The sequence below is a fragment of the Martes martes genome (assembly GCF_963455335.1).
Source record: "Martes martes genome assembly, chromosome: 13".
NCBI classification, from domain to species: Eukaryota; Metazoa; Chordata; class Mammalia; order Carnivora; family Mustelidae; genus Martes; species Martes martes.
The window spans coordinates 17,235,951-17,263,634 of NC_137901.1; the positions used below are offsets into that span (position 1 = coordinate 17,235,951).

The 27,684-nt window shown below is 46.0% G+C and overlaps 1 protein-coding gene across 7 annotated transcripts in view; it reads right to left on the reverse strand.

Annotated features, from left to right (window-relative positions):
- NEDD4L (NEDD4 like E3 ubiquitin protein ligase) overlaps nt 1-27,684 on the reverse strand; it is a 335,730-nt gene that overhangs the window by 42,169 nt on the left and 265,877 nt on the right. For 4 of the 7 annotated variants that reach the window (XM_080822006.1, XM_080822009.1, XM_080822007.1 and 1 more), the window contains 10 exons: nt 25,629-25,690; nt 25,363-25,465; nt 23,552-23,718; nt 16,714-16,846; nt 15,418-15,594; nt 12,993-13,067; nt 11,310-11,369; nt 6,153-6,284; nt 5,549-5,668; nt 4,264-4,461 (listed from right to left, as the gene is read on the reverse strand). In XM_080822006.1, coding sequence (XP_080678132.1) covers nt 4,264-4,461; nt 5,549-5,668; nt 6,153-6,284; nt 11,310-11,369; nt 12,993-13,067; nt 15,418-15,594; nt 16,714-16,846; nt 23,552-23,718; nt 25,363-25,465; nt 25,629-25,690 — 1,227 coding nt within the window. The remainder of the gene's footprint in view (nt 1-4,263; nt 4,462-5,548; nt 5,669-6,152; nt 6,285-11,309; nt 11,370-12,992; nt 13,068-15,417; nt 15,595-16,713; nt 16,847-23,551; nt 23,719-25,362; nt 25,466-25,628; nt 25,691-27,684) is intronic. The other 3 variants (XM_080822005.1, XM_080822008.1, XM_080822011.1) reach the window with 2 other exon arrangements.

Below are 27,684 nucleotides of genomic sequence, written 5' to 3' on the forward strand. Positions count from 1 at the left end.
AAGAGAGCTGTTAAAAAAATTTCTCAATTCAACAGTGTAAGCTGTTAGCATCACTGGATTATAACAAAGTGACAGATTTTTGGAACTGGCAAAGTATATTAAAAACAAACAAAAACAACACAAAAAAACCCACCAAAAAACAAACCCCAAAAAAGCCAACCCTGACTTTCTATTCACTAGGGCAAACTACTAACTGAAGAAATAAATCGTGTCAGAAGTTTACGATGCCTTTTTTTTTTTTTTTAAAGATTTTATTTATTTATTTGACAGACAGAGATCACAAGTAGGCAGAGAGGCAGGCAGAGATCCTGATGTGGGGCTCGATCCCAGGACCCTGGGATCATGACCTGAGCTGAAGGCAGAGGCTTTAACCCACTGAGCCACCCAGGCGCCCCTCACTGACACCCTTTTTAAAGGGTAATGAGAGGCATGAAATCGGTCCAGTATTCTGCTGTATACTGGAACACAAACAGTACTGTAAACAGACACAGTAAGATTCTGGATTTTTAAGGTCCAAGAAGCTGGAAATTGGGTAAACGTTTTTGACAGGTTGACTCTGGACAGAGGAAAAACTTGGGAGCACCACTGAGAGCCAGCTCTGAGCTGGGGCCGGGGATGCCCACCACAGGGCCCCCTGGGCGCCCCCTTCCCAGCTACTGACCACACTAGCTCCCGGATGCCGCATGCAACCCCAGCCATGCCGCACTCACACACACTGGCTACTGTGAGAGACAGTCAGTAAAAAGCTGGTGATTTCAAGGACACTCAAACAGAAAGCAGCAGGTGAAGTTACAGAAAAGTGCGGGGGTGTGAGATGAGGAGCATGAAGCAGAAAACTCAATTTTACAGGTCTGCTAAAATGGCCTGGCATGGAAACCCGGAGTTCGTAGACTGTGAGGGCTAGAGGCCCTTGGGGTTCTATTATTTTATTATACCACCGGAAGTCAAAACAATGGCAGCACCCGCCTTCCACCAAGCTCTACCGGCTCAACCTAGAGGGCGCTACGTAGCGCCCCCCCCCACGGTGAGTCCCTTGAACTACCGGCCCCCAAGCTGGTGGAGCAGGTGAAGGCAGCCAAGGCCCCACAAGACTCGTGACAACGTTAGGGGTGACAATAAGCGGGACTACTGAAGATGTTTCCGACAACAGAAATAAAAATGAATATAAATGAGTAAAATATGCAAAACCCACGAGGAGTTTCTCCCTGTCCTCAAGCACCATGAGAACATTCTTACGCCATTTCACAACTGCTTCCCTCAATATAGAGGGAAAACTTTTTGAACAGAAGGCAAAGATCGACATCTTAAAAAAAGGGGGGGTAGATTTTCCTAGCAGAGTTTTAGAAATACATAAAATATGGGAATGCTGGCTGGGTCAAACAAACAGCTGTGATTTTTCCTTCCTGGGAGAAGTCAACAACCATGCCTACGCCACAGTGAGGTTTATTAGGCTGGACCTGGGCACAAAACAAACCTGCCACTTACTGAAGGTACATTCTCTCTCGCTACAAAAAGCAGCCAACACTCTGTCTTCCAGAAGACATAAACACACTCTTACATACACACACTTCCAGCTGCTTCCTTAGCAGAATGGGCAACCGAGGGCCTCGTGTCATCTGCCTTTGGGCACTTGGTGGCCTCCAGCACGCATCCTTGGCCCTGAGGACCCAGGTGGGGACAGAGTGATGCTCCCTGGATGTGGTCTGACCCTATCCCGGACAGACCGCTGGCACCCGGCCTGCGTTACTCCGGTGTGTGAAAGGCTGTGTTTTATAAATAGACTTCAAAAGGAATCTGCCTCTATCAGCGTATACGAGGGGACACGTCGGCCTGTATCTTCTCGTGCTGCTGGCTACATGCAGGAAGCAAGAGCACACAGACTGAGGCAGGACCAGTGCTCTCGTAATTCCCAACCTGTCCTACCAGTTTCTCTTCCTGCTTCCATCATAAAGCTCACCTTCCAAGAAGAGCTATGCTGTTCTCTTAACACACACACACACACACACACACGAACCAACTCCAAACAGATTCTAAGCTGAAAACCGTCTTTTACCCTTCCCTCCGTCTTTCATGGAAACGGAGAGGCGGGTGAGCGGGTGCCTTCCACGGAGCGCACTCTGTACAGGCCTTTTCTCGAATGGGTGACGTTGCTGGCCCAGCACCTCTGAGCTGAGTGGGGAAGGGGAGTCACTGGGGGCCTTTCCAGTTGTCACCCTGAGGATTTTCAACAGCAGCAGCAGCAGCAACAAAACACTGGTTTAACACATTAAAATGTGAAATGAGTACACAAGTCAACAAGGATCTGGGAGGAAACGGGCAACGGGAAATTCAACCTGGGGTTCGTTGAGCAACGATGCAGGCAACAGACAAAGCTGGTGTGGAGGTTTGACAGAAACCACGCCAGCTGTAATTCCACAGCACTTGTGGCGTGAATAATGGCGAGGAGGTTCAGAGCCTGGACTGCTAAGCTCGTTCCAATGCCTCTACCTGCAGCTTGGGGGGGGGGGGGGCGGGGAGCGAGCCACAGCGGCCCGTACATTAGCTCATCCATCTCTTCCGAGGACACCCACCCTGCGTCTGGAGCTCCCATTTCTGGCTCTGGGCTAGAAAGCACAACCTGACAGCTGCAGGTTCCACATCCACCAGGGAAAGGCAGGCCTAAAAACCTCTTTCTATGACTGTCTTTTCCAAAGAGCGGCCTTTCATTCTCAACTTGCCCACAATCCTGTCATAGTATCTCTGGCCGAAAAGGCACGTTGGACAGAGCGACACACTGGCATGGGCCTCGGGAACGGTTGTGAATTCGTTAAATCAAATGTCACCAGATCTCCATGATGAATTCCCCTCACCTCCGAAGAGGAAGAACTTTGAGTGGGTCTCAGTACGGACTGTTTAGAACGTGTGGTGGCATTTTTGGTTGTCCCCGTGGCAGGGGGCGGGGGAGGAATGGTGGCTATTAGCCTTCAGCGGCAGGAGCCAAGCACGCTGGATGCCCCACCATGAAAGGCACGATCCTGCCTCAAAGGCAGAGAACGTCCTTGGGGAGACGTGCTGCGTCACGAGCCACCGGATGTTAAAGCATGAACCCTTTAGGGACTAAGTGAACGGACACCATGGGCCAAGCGGGAGTGACTGGCCACTTTGGTCCAGGCCTCTTTCCTAACACAACACTACTGTTCTATCAACTGTACACAACACCTGGTGCCTTCACTGGAAGTGGGAATTTACACGTGTTTGCTGGAAGTGTAAGACCACGTGGCTGGGCCAGCAACCATCACCCAAACTCCACCAGCACAGATGACAGACAGAAGGACAGACTTAAGCTCTGTACCTGGATAATTAGGCAAGTATACAAGGGACAGGAAGAAAAGCAACACTTCCTGCAGCATCAGAAATAGAAACAAGAAAACCAAATGCGGTTTAATCATAGGTGTAGAGACCAACAGAGCAGAAACACACCACTGACTTCTAAAAAGGACCTACGTGCTACGTTAAATAAGACACCACGAATTCAGCTCAGGAATGAAGGACGGACCGAGGCATATAGAGATGTGCATGGGCACCTCTGATTCATCAGATTGTGTTCGTTAATCCAACAGATTGTCTCTCCCGCAGGATTCAGGGGCGCATGGGAGAGTAACAGCAGCAGGAATCAGTTTTGACGAAACGTTCACCAGAAAGATCTAACAAATTTACAACCGAAGTCCTCGGTACATCTCTTAACGCCCAATTAAAGGAATGAGACAGAGCACAGGGGTGTAAAACATGAATGTGACATGAACAGTGAAGACTAAAAGGACACATCAAATAAAGGTGATCGTGTCAACAGAAGTGCAGAAAAAACTGATGAGGAGAAATGATTTAAAAAAAGATTAGAACTCCTAATAAAATTAGAGGATCATGGGAAATGAAGCCATGACATCAAATTTCTGGCCCTGGGGAGCATGACACCTTTCTCCCCACTATGGTAAACTGTCAGGACTAGAACCTTCCAGGAGTCCTATGAAGAAATGGCGCGCAGCCTGGCGCAAATCCCAGAGGCAGCCACAAACCTGTGCCCAGAGGCCCCCTCCTCGCCACCTCCCACCCCCACCGGCCCTGCCAAGCCACGTCCAGATGTAGGCTGAGGAGGTCTCCTTGGGGCCATGTTTCAGGGTCAGGGAACCTTCCCCTCCAAGAAACAGGGCTCCTGAGTAAGGAAATCCTGGACTCAATGGCAGACCTTGCTATGAAAATGGAACCAAATAAAAGCAGCAGCCTTACCCACGTTGTAGTCTTTGTGTTATGGTCAATGAAGAAGGGCCGGCCGTTGGGCGCTATCCTCATTTCCCAGCCGGGCGGCAGGAAGCTCTGTGTGACTTTGTGTTGTGGTTTGGGGGAGTTGTAAGGTGATGGCTGTGGGGACTGTGGGTTGGAAAGGGTATCTTTCACAGCCCGGCGTATGGGCGAGTCCTTGGCGCCCTAAGGAACAATAACGAGCATTAGAACGCTTACCAGGGGCTCTTCTGGAGGTCTCGAAACGAACCTGGGTACACAAGGAACGCTCCTCTTTGGAGGCACAACAGAGAAGCTCCTGAAACCTGTTTCTGTCATCCATTTACTTTTCAACCTATCTAACTTTCCAAGTTTCTCGGCTGGTTAAACACACAACAGTTTTAAGTACTTACAACGAAGGTCATTGGACGGCTTACTCAGTACACACCCAAAACATGGTTCTGTATTGAACACGATACAGAGGGCGGAGGAATGCGTGCCCCTGCTCTTAATGAGCTCACAGTCTAATGAGGAAGGGGGAGGCAGTTTTGAGAGTAGAGACAGAAGACCCTGCACCCACGGAGACAGCCGTCAAACTAGCACAGGGGCTACCCGCAGCACTTATACCCCAGCTGGGAAGCGATCACATCCACTCCCAGTCATCAGCACCGGGAGCCCCGGGACTGGGCCCACAGCTAGCTCTAAGACACAGTCAAGGTCAGAACTTCACACATTCACTCTCTGGTTTCTCTAACTCGGACACTTGTGATGTGAAGGGAAGGCACCAACACCAACACAAACAGGAGAGCACAAGCAGACGCCCAGCCATGGCTTCGAGATGCGAGTGTGCATCAGAAACACGGATGCCTGTACGGCGACAGGCCCTACAGTTGAAAGGAAAAAAAGAGAAATGATCAAAGCAACAGCTGTGTTTGAAAATGCAATGGAGGCATCGGTCTCGGAGAGGGAGAGTTATTTACGCGGTCAAGAGCAAAACACGAGGAGAATGGAGCAAGTGCGGAAGAGAGGTGTCCCCTTCCAGCACGAAGACCCGTGGCAGCAGCCGAATGAGAATGGGACTCAGGTGGGCGGCCACGGGTGCGAGCCGGGCGGCACAGAGAAGCATGAAGGAAGGATGAGGGAAGCCTGCACGAGGGCACCCTGCACCACGGACACCACGACTGACCAGAGAGAGGACCGGGGCTGCAGAACTCAAACCCAAGTGAGATGAGCAAGGAGCACGAGCAGTGCCGGGACAGAGGGACCCGGTGAGAGCACGAGGCAGCCTTCTCACCTCCAGCGGGGCAGATAAGGTTACAGTCGGCGAGCTGAGGCTACGGGGCCGGCGGATCTGAGGCTCGATTAGGTGGTTGTTACTGTTTGTGGCGGATCCGGACGCACCGTCTTCGGCGAGCTATTTTGGAGGCAAAAACAAGTTAGCTTCGCGGGAGGCTCCCCCTGTGCGTGTGATCAGGAGCGTGGACCCAAACAACAAGGCAGCCAGCACTAATAAGAGGTCTGGCCGATTTCCAGCGTGGAGGAAATGATTAAACCTAATGATGGGGGCTCGGATGGAGGAACACATTCAAAGGAAACAAATGAATCACTAGCCCAGCGTAAGAACCAGCCCAGGGAATCCAGGGGGGCTGGAAGAGAAGCTACACACTGTGACAGGCTCTCACGCCCCACTTTAAAACCGTCTCTAGGGATGGACTGACTGATCTGCGGACCGAATTCTCCCTCAGGCAAGTATCAGGCTTAGAGTCACACATTTTCTTTGTGAGAACATCTTCCTAAACATGGGTCCTTTAGAACAACACATTCACCCCGGGAACAGCGAGCTCGCGGACATTTCGGCTTCTATGACCTGTGACTGTAGTTGTAGACGGTCTGCGTACCTGCACGATAGGTCGAGTCCAAGTTGTGGTTCGATTGTTATGATTGACATAGTATGTGCGTCCCTTAGCATCTTTTCTTTCTTCCCAGCCTGAAGGTAGGCCCGGTGTGGTGTGCGCATAGGCCACTGATGGCTGTTTGTGTAAGAAATCATCATTATTTAATATCCTGCATTTGCTTTCTCATCAGTTTAATAAAGTAATGTACACTCAGAGAATTACTTGTTCTAGACTACATAATTTAATTTCACTTGTACCGAAAACATTAGTGTCCAGAAAGAAGGCAACTGATTTCCAACAGCTTCACATCTACTGTGAGACGAACCCCCACACGGCCCCAAGGCCCAAAGTCTTACTGAAGTCCACTGCAAAGCCCTGAACTCTTAGAAGACTGTTGCTCATATCGTACGAGAAACCTACGATCTGTTTTCATTACTAGATTTTACTGTCAAACCACACAGAGCTTAAAAGTTATTTCAAACTGTCAAAGGTTACCAAGAGAGGGATGCTTGGAACACTTTTTCCCCGCAATATAGTTGCCACGGAGATGCTCTCCTAATTCCTAACGTCTTCATCAGCTTAGAACTTGCCACGATAGCTTTCAGGGACAAAAATCGTCTTCCCTCTAGCCACGCACACCAGGGCACGCAGTCATGAGGCCCCACCAGGACAGCTCAGCTGCCCCCGTCAGGAAGTCAGCGGGCCAGCTGAGGCTAGAATTCCAGAGGATCCTGAGAACCCAGGCTCTACCTGTCCCTGGCCTCCCACACTGAGCTTGTCTCTCTTTAAAAGGGCGAAAGCAGCACACAGAGTTTCTGGGTTCAGAGACTCGTCCAGTACAGAGTGACTACATCAGCATCGTCCAAATGAGACTGATTCCTGAGACACATCTGCTTGCAGGAAGCAGTCTGAGAAATGCGGTCTGGGTAGAGGAACACGGGAATAGCAAGGATGGTTCAGATTCATGGAAAAGGACACGGACCCTGGAGGTCCGTGCCATCCCGGGAAGTGCCGGGTACATGGACATGGCATAGAAGTTCTGGAAATGAGCGAGGGGTGCTACCCCAAAGGTAGGGACTCAGAAACAAGCCAACCGCGGCCACCAAGGCTGCTGGGAGAACATCGAAGCCGCAGGAGGCCATACATCAGGAATCATCTCTCCCTGAGGTGACAAAAGAAGCCGCTTCTTTATGGGAACAGTCTTCCTTCATCAGGATCTTGGAACCTCTGGGTGTTTTACCAGGTGGGTGTCAGGGTGAGAAGGTGAGTCTGAGCCCAGCTCCGTGTGCGCATCCTGTCTTTCCGGTTCACTACCAATGCTGTGTCTTGATGAGGAGGGTCCCCGTCAGAGGGCCCGTGAGCCACTGCAGGATCGTGAACTGGAAAGTGCGCTCAACGAACACGGCCATGTACTTTGGGGAGTACAGTTCCTGAGGCTCAATATTCTACTCTCTGAGCCTGACAGCACATCCCAGAGAAAAATTAGCCATGAAGCAGCTGCCTCAATGGTTATTTCTAAAACAAGTTTCCTATGCAATGCAAGATTATCTGTATGAGGACTTTCTGCTCAAACTACAGTAACTATTTTCCTGACCTCTTCCCAGATGAAGTCCTGAAGGCCCTAAATGGTAATTTCCAGACTGTGAGACCGTATGGGTTGTGATCTAGGTGTGGGGCCGCAAGAGAGGAAGTGATGTCAACATGCAGACTCGAGCCTTCTATGAGGACTGAAGACAGAGGAATTCGTCTATAGCCTCAAGCTCTTGCCTCCCTCCTTTCATTGCTGGGGCACCCATCCAAAAGAGCTATTTCTAGGCTACTTTTTCTCCAGGAACTACAAAAATTGGACTCTGCTGAACTGAATCAGAACCCACGCTGTAATCTAAGTGGTCAATCCTTATTTTTGGCAAAGTATCCACCATCCATCTCTGACCTACTATTCCTTATAAGACGGCCCAACGCGCTTGGGCTAAATGGAATCCTGCATGGAATGTGCAGGTTTTCCTCCCCACTGAGTTAGGTTTTGGGAGAGGAAATCAGATATGCACTCTGAAAACTCTGTTCTGGAAACCATCAAGATAGTATTAAAGTGAGAGAATCCCTGGAAGAGTAGGTATGGGGAGACACCATAAACTACACGAACTTGGACGTGCCATGGTTCATCTCAGAGTCAAATTCCAAAGTGGTAAGACCTCCCGTACCGGGTTCCTCTCGACAACGGGGACTAATCAGTTTCTGGAAACCGAGAGTGCAGGAGAGAACACTGATTTTGATGAACAGGCTCATTTTACCCTGTACTGAGAACTGAATTGGCAACCTATAATCCAGCTCCATTTACACGAGATGGGGTTATTAAAATTCGTCTTTATGGATTTCTTTCTACATGGCTATGGAGAACAACGTATTTGAGAGAACAGCAGCAGCATTTGTGACCCGTAACGCTGCTCTCCCTGCACACAGCTGGGGATGAGCCAGGACTCAGCTTCTCCAGGCAGATCGTGCAAGAGACGCAGCCCTGGAGCCAAAATCCAATTTCTGCTGCTGCTGCTGTGTGTGTGTTCACATGTGCATTCCAGAGGACTTCAAGAAGCAAGTTAATTAATCAAGAGACAAGTTATAAACTGCTAGTGAGCAATTAAACAATTTCCAGCTTTTCATCTTAACAGACAATTGTGTCTGCATGGCCAACCAGCCTATCCTAGTGGCTCCATTTATTTCATTAAGACGGAGAAATCCATGATGTATAAACTGTAAAAGTTTCAATCTGCTTTTAAAGATGATCAACAGTTTGGTTTTATCACAGATTCCCCAAGATCTGCTCACACCCTGCCACAGTGTTAACTCAGTGTATTAGGTGTATTTTTAGGTACATACAGCAAAGCCCAGAAGGACCGAACTATCCCTCTCCCTTTTATCTCAAAGCAGGCCAGCCTGCAAGGCCAGCTGGAAAGCAACCCCAGTGTGTACTATGCATGCATATACACCAGTGTGTATTCCCAAACCAAAGGGTTGTGAGTCCGCAGGTGAGAATCAGGGACTGTTCATTAAGACTGCGACAGTCAAAGCACTTCCATGGGAAGAAACGTTCCCCGGGAGGGTTAACGCAACCCTACCCCAGGAGGATAGGGGTAAGGTGAATGCTCCCTGATGGGGGAAAATTATATAAACCGAGGAACATTCACATCACTGAATAGTAGGTATTAACAAGTCCCAGAGGAAGGACAACGAGTGAAAAATATCGAGGTGCTAAGTGACGTGTACATGACATCCCAGTTGCGGGTGTGTGCATGTGTCACACGTGTTTGCGGGAGCACAGGGGATGGAGGGAGAGGGTATGTCCCAGGGTAGCTCCGGCAGGAGACAGTACACGTGGGGCTGGCAAGCAGGGGCAGGAGAGGGTGTGCAAGAGGGGAGATGGAATTGAAAAACATACTTCCATCAAACCTCAGTTTCTAATGCAGCCATCAGGTATGCTGGCGTATGGCAGCCAAAAGGTCACCAGGTATGTGGGAAGCATGAGAGCAGGAAAGCATTTAGGAAGATCTACTACCCAGTCTTTAAAAATAAGCAAAACCAAACATGTATTTTTAATTCACGGCTGGGGGAGGCCACAGGACCTCATTCAGATGGGTCACTCTGTTCTGCCAAGTACCTCTCACCATGGAGCTCAGGGCTCTCAAAATTCAGTTTATCCTGTCACTTAATATCCTCAGCTATCACAACACTCCAGTGCCAACAGCAGATTCCAAAGCTCCTATAAAATGCAAAAATGGGTGGTAGAGAATGCTTAAGAGCCCTGAATTCTATTAAACTTCTTTAATGACATGATCTTGTCCACCTTGAAATTTCTGCTTCTGGTAGAAGTTACTTGTGCACAGTAGGAAATAGGCTAGTTCATTTAGAATTTCTTCCATTCTACTGGAGGCTGAGCCTGGGCACCCAACAGATGACTTGCACAGAAATCACTATAGTTCAATACCTCACACTGGGCTCATTTTTGTTGCATGCCAATCTGATTTTCCTGTGTGCAATGCTGAGCATTAAAGTCTAACAATATAACTGAATTATTCCTTAATTCCACATCCTGCTGAAAATCAGCAACCGCATGCCTATTTAAAGGTATTCTCAAGTAATCAGCGTTGTAACAAACCTAACAATGGTGACACAGTAAGGAAAATTCTACCAAGAGCTACAGGGGATCAAAGGTAAATTTGAAGCTGAGCCTGTCTCTAGGGGTCAAGCAAAAACCAGGCAAGTAAAGTACACAGTCCTAGTCAAGTCACCCAAAAACATGAATGCTAAAAATTATTTAAAAATAATCAAGAGTAACACATACTTGGCTCGGAGAAACTATTTTTTTCTCTAGACCTTTTAAACTTCTTAAACATATTCCCTTGTCTCTGCCCCCAAATTATGTAACACTTGTTCATTCCTGTGAGTAGAGACCCTTGTGGCAGAGCAGGGTCACCGGTTCATGCTCATGACACAGTAAATCTAGTGCAGCATTTAAAATCTGGTACAGGAAATGGGCAAGAGAGGCGGGCCGTGTGCAAGACCAGAATCCACAGTGTAACTGCGTGTGGTTCCTGTGGCTTTTCTACTCTCCTCCAAACCTATTATTTCACCCAAATAGTCAAACAAATAAGAAAAGCTGACCAGGAGTACAAACATTAAAGAATATTACAATAGTATATTTGTACAATAGTACAAACATTAAATAATAAAGCAATATATTCTAGTAGATGTGCTGCCGAAGCAAGTGTGGCAGAAGTGTTTTCTATTCTTTTGTAAGTAGGCTCCGCGCCCATGTAGAGCCCAAGGCAGGGCTTAAAGTCATGACCCTGAGATCAAGACCTGAGCAGGGATCAAGAGTTGGATGCTTAACTGACTGAGCCACCCAGGTATCCCAGAAATAGATTTTAAATCAAATTAAATGCTCTTTATCTAAGTCTGACACAGTATTCCTAGTAAAACTATATGGGATGAAAAATCGTAGTTTTACCCACTACCTTTGGACAATGTGAGAGGTTTACAGTATGTACAGCTCTGTAACACGAAGAAGCTGAGCTTATCCAAAAAAGAAACAAGGGTATAGTCACCATTATGCAAAATGTTAAAACCCCCAGTTTTGCTATCATGTCTGATCAAGGGCATCATTACCGTTGGCTCCTCACCACCTGTGACAGTTGACGACCGCGCTCTCCTAGTTGGGGCACTGGGCTGTTGAATGACAATTCACATCAGTGAAATGCACTTATTAGGAAGACCACCCACTGCTTACTGAATCAGGAATCAGTGCTGTGGCCAGTAAGGCAGGTGACATGAATCAGAATCCCTGAAATCCACCCTGTCCAAAGAAAGCTGGGCAACCACTCACTGATGACCGGGAGAAAAACAGGGACAAGGTCACCCTCCCACCCAGAGAAGGCTCAGGCTGCAGCCATGATTCGGTTAACAACGGACTGCAACCTCAGGAATGTGAGAGGTCTTACTCGAAACAACCACTCCGGTTTTGTCCCTACTGTTAAATAATTAGGCAGATTCTTAAAATCCACCAAACTCATAATTTGAGTAAGAGGCCACCAGTGATCAGTGAGTTGACAGCTTTACAGAGTACAGGGAAAGAGGGAGGAATCCACAATTTTCAAGGAGAGTGAGCTCTTTGATAGATACAATTGACATTGATTTTTGAAAAGGAGGTAAAGTGCCATTAATTCATCCAGGAAAATCACAGAATCATCAGGGTCAGCAGGATCCCCTCCCCAGGCTATCACAGCTGATTACTCTGGTCTTTGGGGAGGCCTGTACTAAACCATCCCAGAAAGGATGCTCTTGTCAAGCTTCTGACGATCCAGTCCATTCTATGTGCGCCACAACGGAATGTACCGTGCTGACTACTCAGCTAACCAGCACACTCATGAATTCATTCTGTCACCATAAAAAACACAGGCAACAACGTGCTTTGCAATAAAAATGTACACAACAGGAAAGATACCATGATTGCAAAAACTTGTAAGTACCATCTTTTTTTCCTTTAACTTCATACATGATAAAGTATTAGTCCCCTCCCAATGAGCAAGAATTTGTACTAATAAAAAACAAAAACTGGTCAAGGTTAAATGAGCTGAACATGCTAAAACCACAAAATAGTTTCTCCTCCAAAAGACACAAATTTACAAAAATCTTTTTACTGCGTACGCCAAACCTCTCCCGAGGCCGTCTTGGTCTGCCTTCCAATTTGAATATTCACTCTGATTTTTGTCCTACATTGTCAAACATTCCTCATTCTCCCGTATTTACTGGTAGTTCTGAACATGGTGGGAGGGTGGGAAGAAATTACAGCCAATTCTTTAGTCAGCAGAGCTGCCTTTCCAGAGAAGGTACAGGTGCTTTGTGCGTTAAGAGTTTAGGCCATTAGTGATGGGAAAGAACCACTCCCTGCAAACCCAGAAGAGTTCTTCCTGTTCAAAGGGATTCAGAATGGTCTTGAGATACAGCTCACTGGAGCACAGCGTTAGTGACTAAACGAAGTTTAAAAAAAAGAAAAGAATTATTAAAGCATGCTTTTGGTTAAGTAGTTTAAGTCAGGTAAGCACATCCGAATCTGGTATTCATTTGGGTGGAAAAGCAAAGCAATGGAAAGTTTTTAGCATCTCAGAGCCTTTGTGGCAATAACTCTGAGTTATGAGAAATCCACTCTCCTTGGGCAATTTGCTAGGAAACCCTAAGGTCTCATTCGGACAGAGAATGGATTTGCACAGGAAAAACTCTTCCTCCGTAGCCCAGATGATTTCAAATACAAGCCGCGTCAGCCAACCAGGGGCCGGTGAGGGGCGTGGTTACCGGTGGTAGATGCGCCTGCTCGGCGACCGCGTCCGTGACACTGCAGGACCGCAACCTTGAGGACGGCTCTCTCTGCTGAAGGGAGGAAAGGACATGGAGCATTATGAAAACACAGACACAGGAGCTTAAAAAAGGGTTCACCGGCTTAAAAAAAAAAAAAAAAAAGGTCCCTCAAGCCTCCTGAATGCACTTTGGTATCAGAAGGTAATTAAACGAGACACCAGCTTTCCTGAGCCACGCAGTCAGTAATCCAGCAGTCGAGTAATCTTGCATTTTCAAGCACTTCGGGCGGACTGGGATTCTGACTGGTCATTGGTAAGGGAGGAATGGCAAAAATAGGAGGGAGAGGCCAAAACAAGAAAGGGGACTCATGAGGCCAATGTAAGGCTCCCTTGCTGCTCTACAAATGGAAACGGGAAGCCGGCAGTCCTTGCTTTGCTTTGGGATGCGCCTGCGGGATAAGCTCCCGTGAGCCGTGAACAGACGACCAAATACTGACACGTGGTCATCAGACATTTCTTGCACGTTTCTACCGACAGGGCCAGCTGGAGTCAAAGTCCAGAGAACTCAGACACGCTCCTGTGCTACTTTCAAGGCTCACGCATTTATCGTTTTGGCTTCCGAATGGAGCTGAAGTCGAACGGAACAGGAGTAAGGGAAAATAGGGACGATAAGCTAGAACATCAAGTGTGCGATGTATAATGTTCCTCCACTTGTTTGTATTAATCTGTATTGTGGGGGAAAAAGCCTCACAGATCCAATCAGGGAACAGCAGTAGGCCACACACACACAGGCCATGTGTCTAATCAGGAACTGGTTCACCTGTGGGAGAAGAACGTGCGTAGCACTCCCTGATTCGTGGTATTCTGTGATGGTAAGTGAAGTGGGGTAAAGTCAGACAGACTCTGCTTCAGTGATGGGGCCTATTCGTGTCCTTCCACAATGGTTAGCATGAAGGATTCCTTCGCTATTAAAAGGGCATGCTACTGTCTTTGAATATGGAGTGACCCTGAGAACCAAAATCCAAGAGTCCCGTATTCTTTTTTTTCCAAGACATTCTTAATAGCTGAATCAGACTCAAAACAATCTTAAAATAATACTGACTCCAGCACTTGGATCTTTTTTTTGTTCGTTTGCACTTGGATGTTGAAAGTATTTTATGCACCTGGAATAATTAAATGCAGGCAGGTACCCATACAAGTAAGTGGAGATACTAACTTAATACTAATGCTGAAGAAAATGCTGATTATTGTACTTGGTAGACTAGAGGTGGACACCTGCTGTGGTTCTTGCACTACTTACTACCTTTTACAGGTTTTAAATATGGCTTCTTTGCTTAGGTCGTTTCCACAGCAACAGTTTCACCAATGCAAATATCCCACACATAATTTCTTCCCCTGTCTTTTTAGTATTAAATTTTTCATCTCAGTGGTGTTTCTCTTTCTAAAAAACATTTATAGAATTTTAATATAAAGCCCCATTAGCTGAGTAATCACATCAACTCATACAACATAGGCCAATGGTGTCTTTAAATGAAAACACTGTAACTGAAGGAGTAAGGACTCTGTGAACACTCATGCGCTTTTACAATTGACGAGGTCCTCCCATCCACTACAGTCTGCTATGGCTGTAATAACGACTATTTTTCTAGGATGCCATTTTCAGTGGAGTGACTACTACCATTTACGATAATATATCTTTACGTTTAATTTCTTGAGAAACATTCAGACTGCATTTGTTCTCAACTTCACATACAAGCAGGTGTTTTTCCTGTGGACTTTTCTGGACGGTTTTGTGTTGGCAAACAGGGAGGACTTCATGCTCTTTCTTACTGGGGCTCAGCCCCACCCAAAGTTTCTAGAAAGAGGCTGCCCAATGGTGGAGAACCCGAGTTCAAATGTTATCCTGAGGTCCGTGCCACAACTTCATAATCTTTCTTAAGGATCTGTTCTCTGGGACTTAGGGGAGGTCTTCCGTCTCCCATTCTAACTTTGTCTTGGATGGGTCCCTTCGACATCATGCCTTCATCTGTGACATGAGAATGATGAAGGGTGCAGCAGAGTACACATTAAGAGGACTCATTAAGAGGCCCAACGGCTCTTAGGTCCCAGTGTGAACTACCACCTTTGTGATGAGGGTACTATTTATGAGCCTTTGGCTGGGAAAAGATATTCAGGGTCACAGCTGGTAAAAACAAAAGTAATGGACTCTTATTTACTTGAGTTCTTACAAATCAAGAAAGAGTCTCACCTGCTTGGACTAATTTTGTATAGTCCTCTTAGGAAAGGCAGAGCTTTGGAAAATGTAAGAGTTCTCTGGGAGCTGGCAGAATCTTGATCATTATTTGCACACAAGATTCTCTTAAGGCAGTAAGAAATGGTAAAACATTTGCTCAACTTCTCATTCAAACAGGACCATCACTTACAATCAAAGAACCAAACTGCTCCCCATTGGAGTCTGGAGTGATCTGAAGCCTTCTGCTCAGTTCCTCAGACAGCTCCTGAGGGCTGGTCCGAGACCCTGGAGAGGACGGTGGTGGGGGCAGTGACAGACTGAGGGAGTCTCCAGTGATGTTCACTTCTTCGGAAATGGTCTCCCAAGGCTATCAAGGAACGAGAGACGCAGGGGTAAATGGCAGGAACAAGGGATCCTCTCGTCACCTTGCCAACAACAATAACCATTATATTAACTATAATTAACATTTACCCAGCACTGAGAAGGCACACAACCCTTCTCTATAACACGAGGAAGATGTGACTACTACCCTAATTGACAGATGAGAAAACTGAGGCACAGAGTGTAACCTGCCAAAGAGGACAGAGCGAGGAAGTGGCAGGGCCAGGCATGGATCCAAGGAAGCCTGGTTCGAGGGGCTGCGTTCTTAACCACTGTGTACCACCACCCCCTCGAGCAGTGACTCGCTTCTAGCAGGAGTGACTACATGCATGGGTTAAACATGTTCTCAGGAATGCATTCACGATTTTCAGGGATTACTGCTGAGGAGTCAAAATGAAAACAGCAGAGATGCTATAAGCTGTAATTAAAAAGTGCTATTAAGTAACTTTTAGTGAATTAATTATCATTAATTTTGCTTTTCCAAATTTGAGCGCTGGAACATTTTGTGAATGATCCTCTTCCTAACACACGGTCTGGAAAGAATGGATTTTTAGTAAGGAAACCGAGGTGGTTAAGGCTGCATGAAGTTACGGTAATTTTGTTGTTCAATTTGCAATTTTTCCTCTAGCGATTTACCATAAACATTTAAAGGGAAAAATAATAAAACTTCCTAAATTCACCCAAATTTCTATTTTCTTGGTAATAAATCTCTTTCATGATGTTGTCAACACCACTCAGTGAAAGCTCATGGTACCCACACAAGTTACAGAGCTCATTCAACCGCAGAAACAGGACAACCGCGCTGCTATTCAGTAAGATACGGTCAGACTGGGGAAAAGTTAAGTTCGCAGTGAAAGTTATCTTAAGATTTCCACTGTTAGAAACAGTGTCACTCCCTTCTGTGATGCACAGACACAGTATTCATCAAACACAACTCCTGCAAGCACTTCCTAAATGAAGGAACATCCCGATGGTCGTCAGTGGGCCGGGAGACCCCGATCGCCTGTTTTTAGACAGCATTCACCCGGAGCAAAACCAAGGACTCAGAAGTACCTGGGGTGCACGGCGAGGACGAGCTGTGCGGAGGCCTCGGGGGCCAACTTACCTCTGGGCCGTCTCCACCCTCGCCGGGCTCCGGCTCCAGGTCCTCGCTGATGTGCCTGCGGGAGCGGAAGCGCCGGTGCGCGGCCTCCTGGTTGATCTGCCTGATGTTGCTGTCCGACTCGGAGGACACGTCCCTGGGGGTGTGGGCAAGGGTAAGTGAGCCGGGAGAGCCCGCACTGGTCCCCGGCACCTGGGCCACAGTCCAGCGCTCTCCAGGGGCCGTCCCCACACGGATATGTCAGGGTCATCCTGTGTGACACTGAAAACCAGCTGGCCGATAAGTAGGAGAATTCTCCCCGCAAAGCGAGGCTAAGTATAGTTGCAGGTTCACTTCAATCCAACAGATATTGGATTGCTGAAATGCATCAGGGGCGACAGCTCTGAGTATTTTTCAGGCATACACCGCAAAAGGTACTTTAGTATTTAAGAATCACAACCCTGGGGCGCCTGGGTGGCTCGGTCTGTTAAGCATCTGTCTTCAGCTCAGATCATGATCCCAGAGTTCTGGGATCAAGCCCCATGGGGCTTCCTGCTCAGTAGGGAGTCTGCTTCTCTCTCTCTCTCTCTGCCCTTCCCCACTGCTCACTCCCTCTAATAAATAAAATCTTAAAAAAAAAAAAAAAGAAAAAAGAGAAATCACAGCTCTCCATCTGTTTACTCTAGTGATAAGGCAGGTTTCTCAAAGGACAGGTGACAGGTCTCAGACTTGGGGCCAGTCAGTCATGACCCTTTGAAGAGACTCAGCAATGCTAAGGCAGCAACTTTTGGTCTTTAACAACTGGCCAAAGAACAGAAATACAACACACTCAAAGCTGAGATCTGGACAGAAGTGCTCCTGGTCCACCATGAATTTTTTTGGTTGCCGTGGATTAAACATTTTGACATAATCTCAGAATCAGGACACTGTATTTCTCCCTCTTAAACCACTTTTAAAAATTCACACAAACATCAGGTGGTAACTTCCCAAACCAAGGGGAATTTGAAGAACACTGTAACTTCATGCACTGGTCCCCCCCCCCCCTTTTTGGGTCATATATCTTAGTTCAGGCTCTGCATCAATTCAATCTTGAAAATTTTTGCAGTAAATTACAGGCAATCACCGTTTGGGAGAAATACTACTTGCCGGCTTTTAGAGGAGAAGTTTAAAGATCAAAATGTTTTTTGGAGAAAACTCAAAACTCTTTGAATAAGACACCCTATTCTTTAAAAAAAAAATGATTGTTGCAAGTTAACCTTTCAAAATATTTGAAAACATTACTTCAGACTAATTGGAAGAGAGTATTAATCAAGGGCCCTCTTTACAGATTCTTCCTACAACACAGGTTTTAAAATATTCGAATATACTCTTTAACTTAAGACTATATCTCAATAAAAAGCCTGTTGGATCCCTGGAATAGTGAATAGTTTGAGACTAATACCACTGCATACAAATACATAGGTGACTCTTGGGGTGCCTGGGTGGCTCAGTGGGTTAAGCATCTGCCTTCAGCTCAGGTCATAATCCCAGGGTCCTGGGATCGAGCCCCGCATTGGGCTTCCTGCTCTGCGGGGAGCCTGCCTCTCCTTCTCCCCTACTTGTGCTCTCTGACTCTCTCTCTCAAATAAATAAAACCTTATGAATGAGTAAATAAATAACCCTTCAAAGCCCATTTCAGAAACAAACATCTTTACATTAACTTCTGGTAAGCATGGTAATATGAAGGTCAGCTTCCATCTAATCAGCATCAGAATGACAATTCCTTATTAAAATCTGAATCAGTTAAGTTTTCCTGTACCTGCATACACAATACATAAACTTTCGAAATCTAACAGAAATAAAAATCTCACATATTTTCTAGTTATACTGAACTATAACTAGACTAAAATAGGACATTGAAGTATCTTTGGCTATAGAGAAAATAGTTAAAATCAAGGGACACAGAAGGATACAAATGTATTTCTGAAACGACCAAAACAAAATGGTAAAAAAAAAAAAAAAAAAAAAAAAGACACTTTGTTGGACAGGTTAGAAAAGGTACTATCAACATTTGTGATTTTATGTTGTCATAGTCATTTTAACACAACATTCAATTCTTAAAACACACAATGATTATAGAGAGTAGTAAGTTATTACAGAACAGAAAAATACTTAAGAAAGGAAAATGACCAGAATGAAATTCTTTCCGAAATATGTAAAAAAATATTTTAGTAGCATGTAAGAAGGCAAAGGAAACTTAACATTTATCCATTCCCTTTTTATTAATATTATGGACGGAAGCAATTTCACTAATGACTGGCCTTTTTTTTTTTTTTTTTTTAAGACTTATCTATTTGAGGGGCACCTGGGTGGCTCTGTGGGTTAAGCCTCTGCTTTCAGCTCAGGTCATGATCCCAGAGTTCTGGGATCGAGCTCCCCATCGGGCTCTCTGCTTAGCAGGGAGCCTGCCTCGCCCCACCCCCACCCCCTGCCTGCCTCTCTGCCTACTTGTGATCTCTCTCTCTCTTTCAAATAAATAAATAAATAAAATCTTAAAAAAAAATTTGAGAGAGAGAAAGACCGTGCACACGGGCAGATGCACACAAGTGGGAAGGGCAGAGAAAGACAGCAAGAATCTCAAGCAGACTCCCTCATGACCTGAGCCAAAGAGTCACCCGTTTAACTGACTGAGCCAGCCAGGCACCCTATGACTGGCCTTATTTTAAAATATTTTATGTATATAAGAGTTTCATCAAAATTGTAAATCTTCACTTGAAAGGCCAATCAACATTTATTTAGTCAACAACCAGTGACAAAGGTGCGTGTGCTTTGTGCCAAGTCCTAATGCATACTTGCACTGCTACAGGGACTTCTGAGAGGTTGAGAAGAAATGAGCTTTTAATATCATTATGCCTGCATTTTCTGTCTCTCAGAAGTATATAAAATTCCATTGCTTTGGAAGGACTTACTTTTAAAAGGGGTGCATTAAAATCAATTACGCAAATCCCTCTTATCCCACCAGCTCATACAATAGTAATCGGTGTGAACCAGAAAACAACTAAACAGCACAGAGAAGATACCTCTGATTTTGAAATTCCAATCCTGGGTTTTTACCATCTTTAGTGATAAAGTGGAAATGTTCACACAGAGAAGGCCTTTGGCGTATCATTAAGCAACTGAATGTGAGGACTGCTGAAAGTGGAAATTTAAAGCATCACTAATGGGAAGATGAACGTTTAAAAATATTTCTGAGCTGCAAGATTAAAACAAAAACGACTTTATTGGGGGCAAGCCAGTATTTTAGCAAACTTTTTCAATATTCTTCATTTGACGTTCATGGGAAATATACAAGTGGATAAAGGCAAGATAAACCACCAGCTTATCAAGTTCAGTGCCAAGGAAGATCCGCTTGAGATCACTCCCGTAGAGGAGTTACTGCGATAGGATAACATTGTTGCTATGACAGAAGATGTACAAAGTATTCCAGAAAGAGAGGAAATGGAATTGTTTCAGTCTTGAGTTCATCTTCATTTATAACCTTAATTTCATTCCTTCAGCACGTTTTTAAAATTGTATTTGTTAAAGATTCTGAGAGGAGAAAGAGAGAGAAAACACGAGTGGGAGGGGCAGAGAGCAAGAGAACCTCCAGCCCGTGCGGAGCCTGCCGTGGGGCTCAGTCCCAAGGACCCCGCGATCATGACCCAAGCTGAAACCAGAGTCCGGTGCTCAAATGGACCATACCACCCAGGTGCCCCTAAAATTGTGTTGTTTTTTTTTTATAGTAAAGAGCTTACAGCTAACATTTTAAATAGGGTCAAGGAGAATTCTAAAATTAAGGGTGTTTTAAAAGACACCCTCAGTCTCGAGAGAGCTGGGAGCATTCCGCCGTCAGCCTTCCATTCTGGAATTCTACATGCAGACCTAGACGGTGCCCTAAACCGTGTGCCTGGGATCACTTTCCGAAGTGAGTCATCTGCGCTCATTCATTCGGTTACGAGGCACTTTGCTGAGCTCCTCCTTGGGGCCGGGCGCTTAAGGGGCGGATCTGTGAGGAAGAAAACACCATCCCAGCTCCAACTTGGCAAGGGGGAGCATTATGTGCTCCATGCCAGGCCGGGGGAAGCTGACCTCTAAGGCACCCGGAAGAACAGGGGCCTTCCAGCTCTGTTCCCGTTTGGGGCAGGGGTGGGGGCGCGCATTACCACGTCCACAGGGCAGAGAAGAAAGGGACCAGAAGGCAGCTGTGTAAGGTCCAGCCACTCGACACACTGGGGGTTTAAGGCTGTGGGTGGGGGATCTGGCAAGAGACAGGGTGCGGGAGCGTCGAGACCAGCCGGAGGGCAACGAGCTGTCACTGCAGATTTTTCGGGCGGTTCAAGTTTGGAGTACAGGCCTCGTGAACTGGGGAAGACCAGAGTCACCGCGACGGCCTTAACTCTTTGCTTTAGCATAGGGTTTTCAGGGTCTCACGTCCTCAGACAAGAGCAAGCTTTTTAATGAAGACACTTGTCGGGGCGCCTGGGTGGCTCAGTCAGTGGAGCCTCTGCCTTTGGCTCAGGTCATGACCCCAGGGTCCTGGGATCGAGCCCCCTGTTGGGCTCCCTGCTCAGCAGGGAGCCTGCTTCTCCCTCTGCCTCTGCCCCCACCCTGCTCATGCTCTCAAATAAAAATCTTAAAAAAAAATGAAATTAAAGAATAAAGACACTTCTTAATATCAATTTTCTCCCCAAGAGTGTGGCAGTATTCTATAAACACTGAATTATGAAAGTAGTTATTTTTTAATCAGAACAGTACTTTAAAATAATTCTGGAAGGCTTGAGGCTTCCTGACCAAACCAAGTGAAGTTAAGGAGAAAGCACCTCAAATTCCTGAAACAGTTCAGACAGGATGAAGAGGTTACTGTGGAAACTAACTCTTCTCTTGTTTTCTAGAATCCAGGCCCACTGGAGAGGATGCACGCCCTGGGCCCCACCTGGGCTCTGTTGACATCCTTCCTGGTTCACCCTCTTTGGCAGAGCTCCGGCAGGGATGGGGACAGTCACGCCACTGACCACTCCCTAAACTACATGTGAACCTGACCTTGGATGAGGAGCTGCATTTTTGCCATGTCCCTCTGGACAACGGATGAGCCAGCCCAGTAGAAATGATCTCTTTTGCTTTGGTTTAGTTCTCTGGGACACTGCCACCACCGTGGTATGCTTACAGAAACATACGAAGTCTTTTCTCAGGAACTTCCTCATCAGAGTCTCACAACTTTGGGAGGCAGAGAAAGCAAAGATTTCCACTTATCCCAAAATAACAGACTTCATTCAGTCTGCATGATTCTAATGAAGGTGAGTATTTTTTCCATGTATGTACAGCCATTAGTTATTTCTTTGTGAGCTGCTAGTGGTCACTTTTCTACAGACGTCACAGGACACTCTGGTCCACAGAATGGTATGTGTCCGGTGATGTTCAGCAAAGGAAGATAACGGTGCCTTCCTTAGGGTATGGCTACTGAGATTCTTGACTCAAGATTCCCGATCACGACATGCAACCAAGCTGATGGAGAGGGGGGATGTCCAATAGTCAAATGGCTTAAAATAGTTTCACAATAGCAATGGTGATTAAGCCAAGGGAAATAGTAAAAAATAAAAAGGAAAGAATTAACTAAACCATTTCCACTTGTATTTCTATGGGAAAAAAAATTACAACAGAAGAAGAGCTCATCATTTGGATGTTCGGATGCTGACACTGTCCTGTGAACGATGAGCCGGGTCTAGGGCTGACTGAAGACAGCTGATATGCACAGGAACCCACCTGGGGGCTCAGGAAGGACTGGATTCATCTACAACTCAAACAAAACCTGGACCAGACTTCTTGGCTACCTTCCCAACCCACCGCCATAAGCAGAGTCTCTCTGGAACACCTAAAGATAAGAGGCTTACTGACACCACCACCCATCACACTGCTAATACATTTGTTTAAAAACCATCATTAGCAAATTTATTTCAGAGTCTGAGTTAAAGAGAGAATGATGTCACCTAATATACTTTTTATTATATATTGAAAATTATATAACTCATTGATAATTACCCTCCTTGTCTTGGCTGCTAGGGAGCTCAAATCTTCAAAGGTAAGTTTTTCCTTTTCCTTCCTTTATTATTTTGCTTTGCTTTTTATTGTAGAGTTATAGTTTTTGGTCTTGCTGTATACCATGATTTAAAAACATGCTGCTTCAAATCCTTTTTTAATGCAGCTAAGGTTTAACTAGTGTTTATTTTCTACCTTCAAATATGAAATTGCTGTGTGAACAAACCAGTAATCAATTCACTACATCCCAGAGGCTGGTGAGGGAACAGAATAAACAGTAATGACTAACTCTGAGCTAGCCTCCCTCCCGAGAGTGTCTAGTGAGATCAAGGGGGTGATTTATAAATTTCCCAAAAAGGAAAAAAAATAAGTTGTGTTCCCAAATCAAATAATTAAAGGGAGTAAAAATGCAAAAACTTCAGAGAAAATTGCACAGCCTATCTGCCTGCTGTTTTCCATTGTGGGTTAGTCAGGAGAGGAAGAGGAGTACGAGGAAAGCGACAGCGCCACCACCTTTAAGATACACTTAGGAAAAATAACCTCTATTTCATGAGCCTACATAAAAAGACATACAAAATGAATTAGTTCATTCTCAGAACAGGTGAACACGAAACAAAGGCAAGAGGTGCTTCTCTGGCACACGTGAATTCGGATGGGCTCCCGCATTCTTTAACAAAACGAAGAGGAAGGCGGTCTCCCCGTAAGACCACACACTTTCTCTGATCCAGGACTGATCACTCGCCCCAAGGAGCCACCCCGCTCCACCCTCTGCGCGAGCAGACCCGGCTCCCGTCCACGGGACGGTACTCACATCAGGCTTGGTCGGTGCCACTGAGTGGTCCGGTTGTTGTGGTTGACATAGTAGGTCCGCCCAAGATTGTCCACCTTCTCTTCCCAGCCAGGGGGCAGTGGCGGGGGAGGGAGCTCCTCCTGGTGCTGAGAGGCCGAGTCATTGGAGTCCACGACCTCCCAGCCATGCTGTGGAATAAAAGCAAATGAAGACTGTTGAGGTGAGCCCTTTGGACGTGAGGAGAAACAATCACGGGGTGCTCTGGGTCCTTCCTTGCTCCTTGGCACCCTGGGTCGTTCAGTGGCTTCATGAGCCACATGCGAAGACCTTCCCAAAAAGGGGTGAAAAATCAATTCTAGAAGAGTCTCAAAAAAAAATTCTGAGCAATGACCAATTAATTGTGCTGCCTTTGAACGTGACCGCAGTGTACAGAGCAACACAGCTTTGAATACGTACACAGTGTGTTGATTCCCCTATGTTCTTTCCGCACACGGGTTTACTCTGACCTGAAGGCCTCCACAGGGCTGTGCAGAACCATGCCAGGGACATGGGTCACGTTACCGCTGCTGTCTTTTTGACACCCCCATAAGGTAAGAAGGAGCCGGGGCGATGAGCCGTACCACACGTGTGTTCTACCAGCGCTCACGGCACAGGGGGCCAGGAGGCCCAGGCTCTATCACTCCCCAGGCAGGATGGCACCTGGAAGGCTCCCACTCTGCACGGAGTCTGAGCATGAGAGCAGAAACCCAGGAGCAGCTTTCCACTGCGGCCCTCCCCGCTTGCTGCTGCCCCACCGACAGGCTTCATGGTACCAGAGTCATGAGTTACATTTTTGCAACACATATTTTAGGCATTAAGTATTCCCTCCTAACATCCTCTAGTAAAGTCACTGGAAAATTAAACTCATTCACGGGTTAGTGCAGTTGGAAAGCTATGAGGGTGTAAAAAATTCCCCGGATTTGAGATAAAAATCGGCCGATGTGCTCATGAAATCTTAACGTTCATACATACATGCCTGCCACCCGCTTCGCTCCTCCCCATAGAGAGAACGTGCACAAGTCAAACACGGCCCGGAAATGTGACCACTTGGCCTGGAGAGGGTTCCGATAACGTGCCCGTAACACATAATTCACGTATCACGTATATGCCACGGCTGCAAACAGATGTGCAAGTAAGCCCCAGAGAGGCCCCGTTTAATGCACATTTTCAGAACAACAGGAAAATCTGTCTAACGCAACAGCACTGTCTGAAGCATGCACGGGGAGGGTGGGCCCCGCGATCTAGGCATGGGACTAGGGAGTTACGAAAGGCAGCTAGCCATGCCAGGAGGGAAGAAAAATTCCTCTGGACAGCCACTTCCAAAATGGCTTTTCTAGAGGAGAGCTTTCCTAATGCATCACCTGTGGGCCAAGCGCATAAGAAACTTGGAAGAGCTTTCCTAAATCATTTCATCCGCTTTGAAGCAATTCCAAGCACTCTGAGGAAATTTACAACGAGCTCAAGTCCAAAGAAATAAGAGCATGAAATAGAGGGAGCCGAGTTTCACACAGGCAAGGGGCTGTCCACAAAATGCGGGTACAGCATTTTATCAAGAGAAGCCTCCTCAATTATGAGTGCTGTAACATAAAATGAGAAGTTTATTTCCAAAATTTATTTATTTTTAAGCGAAGCCAACAACATCAGTAGAGGATCACAGATTCAAAGACCCAGGTACGTTTTTCTATAGTTAAGTTTCATCCACTTTTATTTCCTTAAATTAAAAAGTCTTACATGAAATATTATATGATCTTGGGCAAAGAAAACAGACAAAGGCCCGCAGCTCCCCAACTTACCTCCATGTCATCCCTCTGCTCGCTGTTTTCTTCATCCTGACCTCCGTTTTTCGGCATATAGGCCATTTTCAATCGCAAAAATCCCTTAACCCGAGATTTATGACTGTGTAACGGAAGAAAATCGGTTATAAAGGACATGACTTGGTTACATCTTTTGTATTTATGATGACTTTTAAAAAAAGACACAAAACGAAAAGAATGCGAAATCTTCCTCAGAGAAAACCAATGACAGAAGCACGAAGGACACCTGCACCCCAAAGCCTCACCTTCTGGGTCTAAGGAGAAAATCCTTAAAGGTATAGGGTCGCTCCATGGTCGGATCTTCTGTCTATAGGAAGAAAAAGTAAGTTTCAAAACTCTTGATACTGTTGTATTTTAGATACACCAAACTGGATCACAGAGAACACACGCTGGTGTTTTAGAACACGGGGAGGTAAAAACAGGGTTGGTTCCTCACCCAGTAATTGATGGTGAATTATTTTATAGGTCACAAAACTTTACCCAAGATCCACTAGATGTCACTATCAACACCCATTTTTAGGAGCCAACCCCAGTCTTAGACAAATGACAAAATTACAGTCGTCACTGCCAAGTCTAATTTCTAACCACAGGGTGCAGGCCTCAATCTCAATGCTCGTTAATTCTGGAGAACCAGTGGTCACTGGTGCCTTCCTGTCCCTGTGATCCAAGAAACCTAAAAATGGAGTTAACAGGAAAATATGCCTGTGAAGGCGATTTTGTTTTACATTTAACATTGGAATATCATTATCATTAGCCCAAGATAACTGATTAAGACTATCCGCTCCACGGAGACCATTTGAGATAGTGCCATTAATCAGCCTCTTGCTAGTGCGTATTTCATGAAGCTAGGAAAGGTAACTGTGATATTTTTTTAAAGAAATCAGTACTCATTGTGCTGAATTCACTGGTCAGAGCAAGAAGGAAGTTGGAAAAATCAATGTTATTATTTCATTAATTTTTAAATACTGTATGTAGCAAAGCCTCAAATGCCTAGGCTCTTTAAGGTAAAATATTTACTTTTGTAGTGGAAGAGACAAACCATGGTATCATGATGTACTGATTTGTATCAGAGGGATCATGTATACATTTATACCTGAAATACCTTATGTCATTCCCTACATTAAACTCCAATTCCTTCCCACTCTGCTTACAATAAACTGAACATTCTCTCCTGTATGTCCTACAAGATTAAACATAACCTGGCTCTTAATTACTTGTAACGTCCCTGTGAACCAGCCTTTCCACTCGCCCCTTGCACCAAGGATCCTGGCCTCATCTCTCCTGGTGCACATCACGTCTGATGCTGCCTTAGCCGGTCCTTCTGCTGGACAGCTCTGCTTTTAAATGGCCTCAGCAGGCTCCACTCCGGAACCCAGGTGTGAGATCTCAAGTCAGACGCGCAGACATTGCATCCTAACTGCCACCACCTGCTTCCCCTTACCACCCTCTATCAGAGCATCCCGGTTACCTTCCCCCCTTGCACCATCTGAAATTATCTTATTCACTTATTTACTAATTTGCCATCTATCACTCTCAGAATTAAGCTCATGAGATCAGAGACCTGGACTTGCTCACCAGTCAATCCCTGGTGGCAGAAACACTGCCTGGCACGAAGCAGGCACTTGTACGATCAGCTGACTGATTCATCTGATCAAGGCCATGAAAATTCACTGTTGCTGAAGGAAGTCAATTACACTCTCTGGGCGGTCCACTTTAAGGCAGTCCCGCTAGACATTCTGGAAACATTTTCTGAAGAAAAAGGTTTCCAAATATATACCACTTCTTATGGGAAAGTTAATCAAGAATACCACTGCATTTCTTCCTTTTCTCATTTATTTAACCACAACTAGTTTTAGAACAATACCCACGGGAAAGACGTGTGGATACAACACGGTGCCTTCCCTGAGAGTAACAATGATAGGTAACAGGGACGGTGGTAGCAACGAGTAACTTGAACTTAAGGTGGAACAGATTCACCAATGTGGAGAAATCACATTCCGTGGGACCTGGGGTGGAGGGCAGAGGCTGATTCTCAACTTGGGGATCAAAATGGTCCGGGGATGTGTGGTCCACATGGAGAAGAATGGGCAAGTCTGGACAGGTGGACCACTGGCAGGAAGGATGATAGTTCAAGCTGAGGAAATTGGCTACAAGATCCTGCAAGAACCAAACTACAGGATCCTTAGCAGGCATGAGGGGGTCTAGGGTCAGCAGAGAACACAAGAGCCAGTGAGCAGAGGAAACCACAGAGCTTGCACAGACTCCCCTGAAAGTGAACCTGTCCACACAACTCCGTAGTTC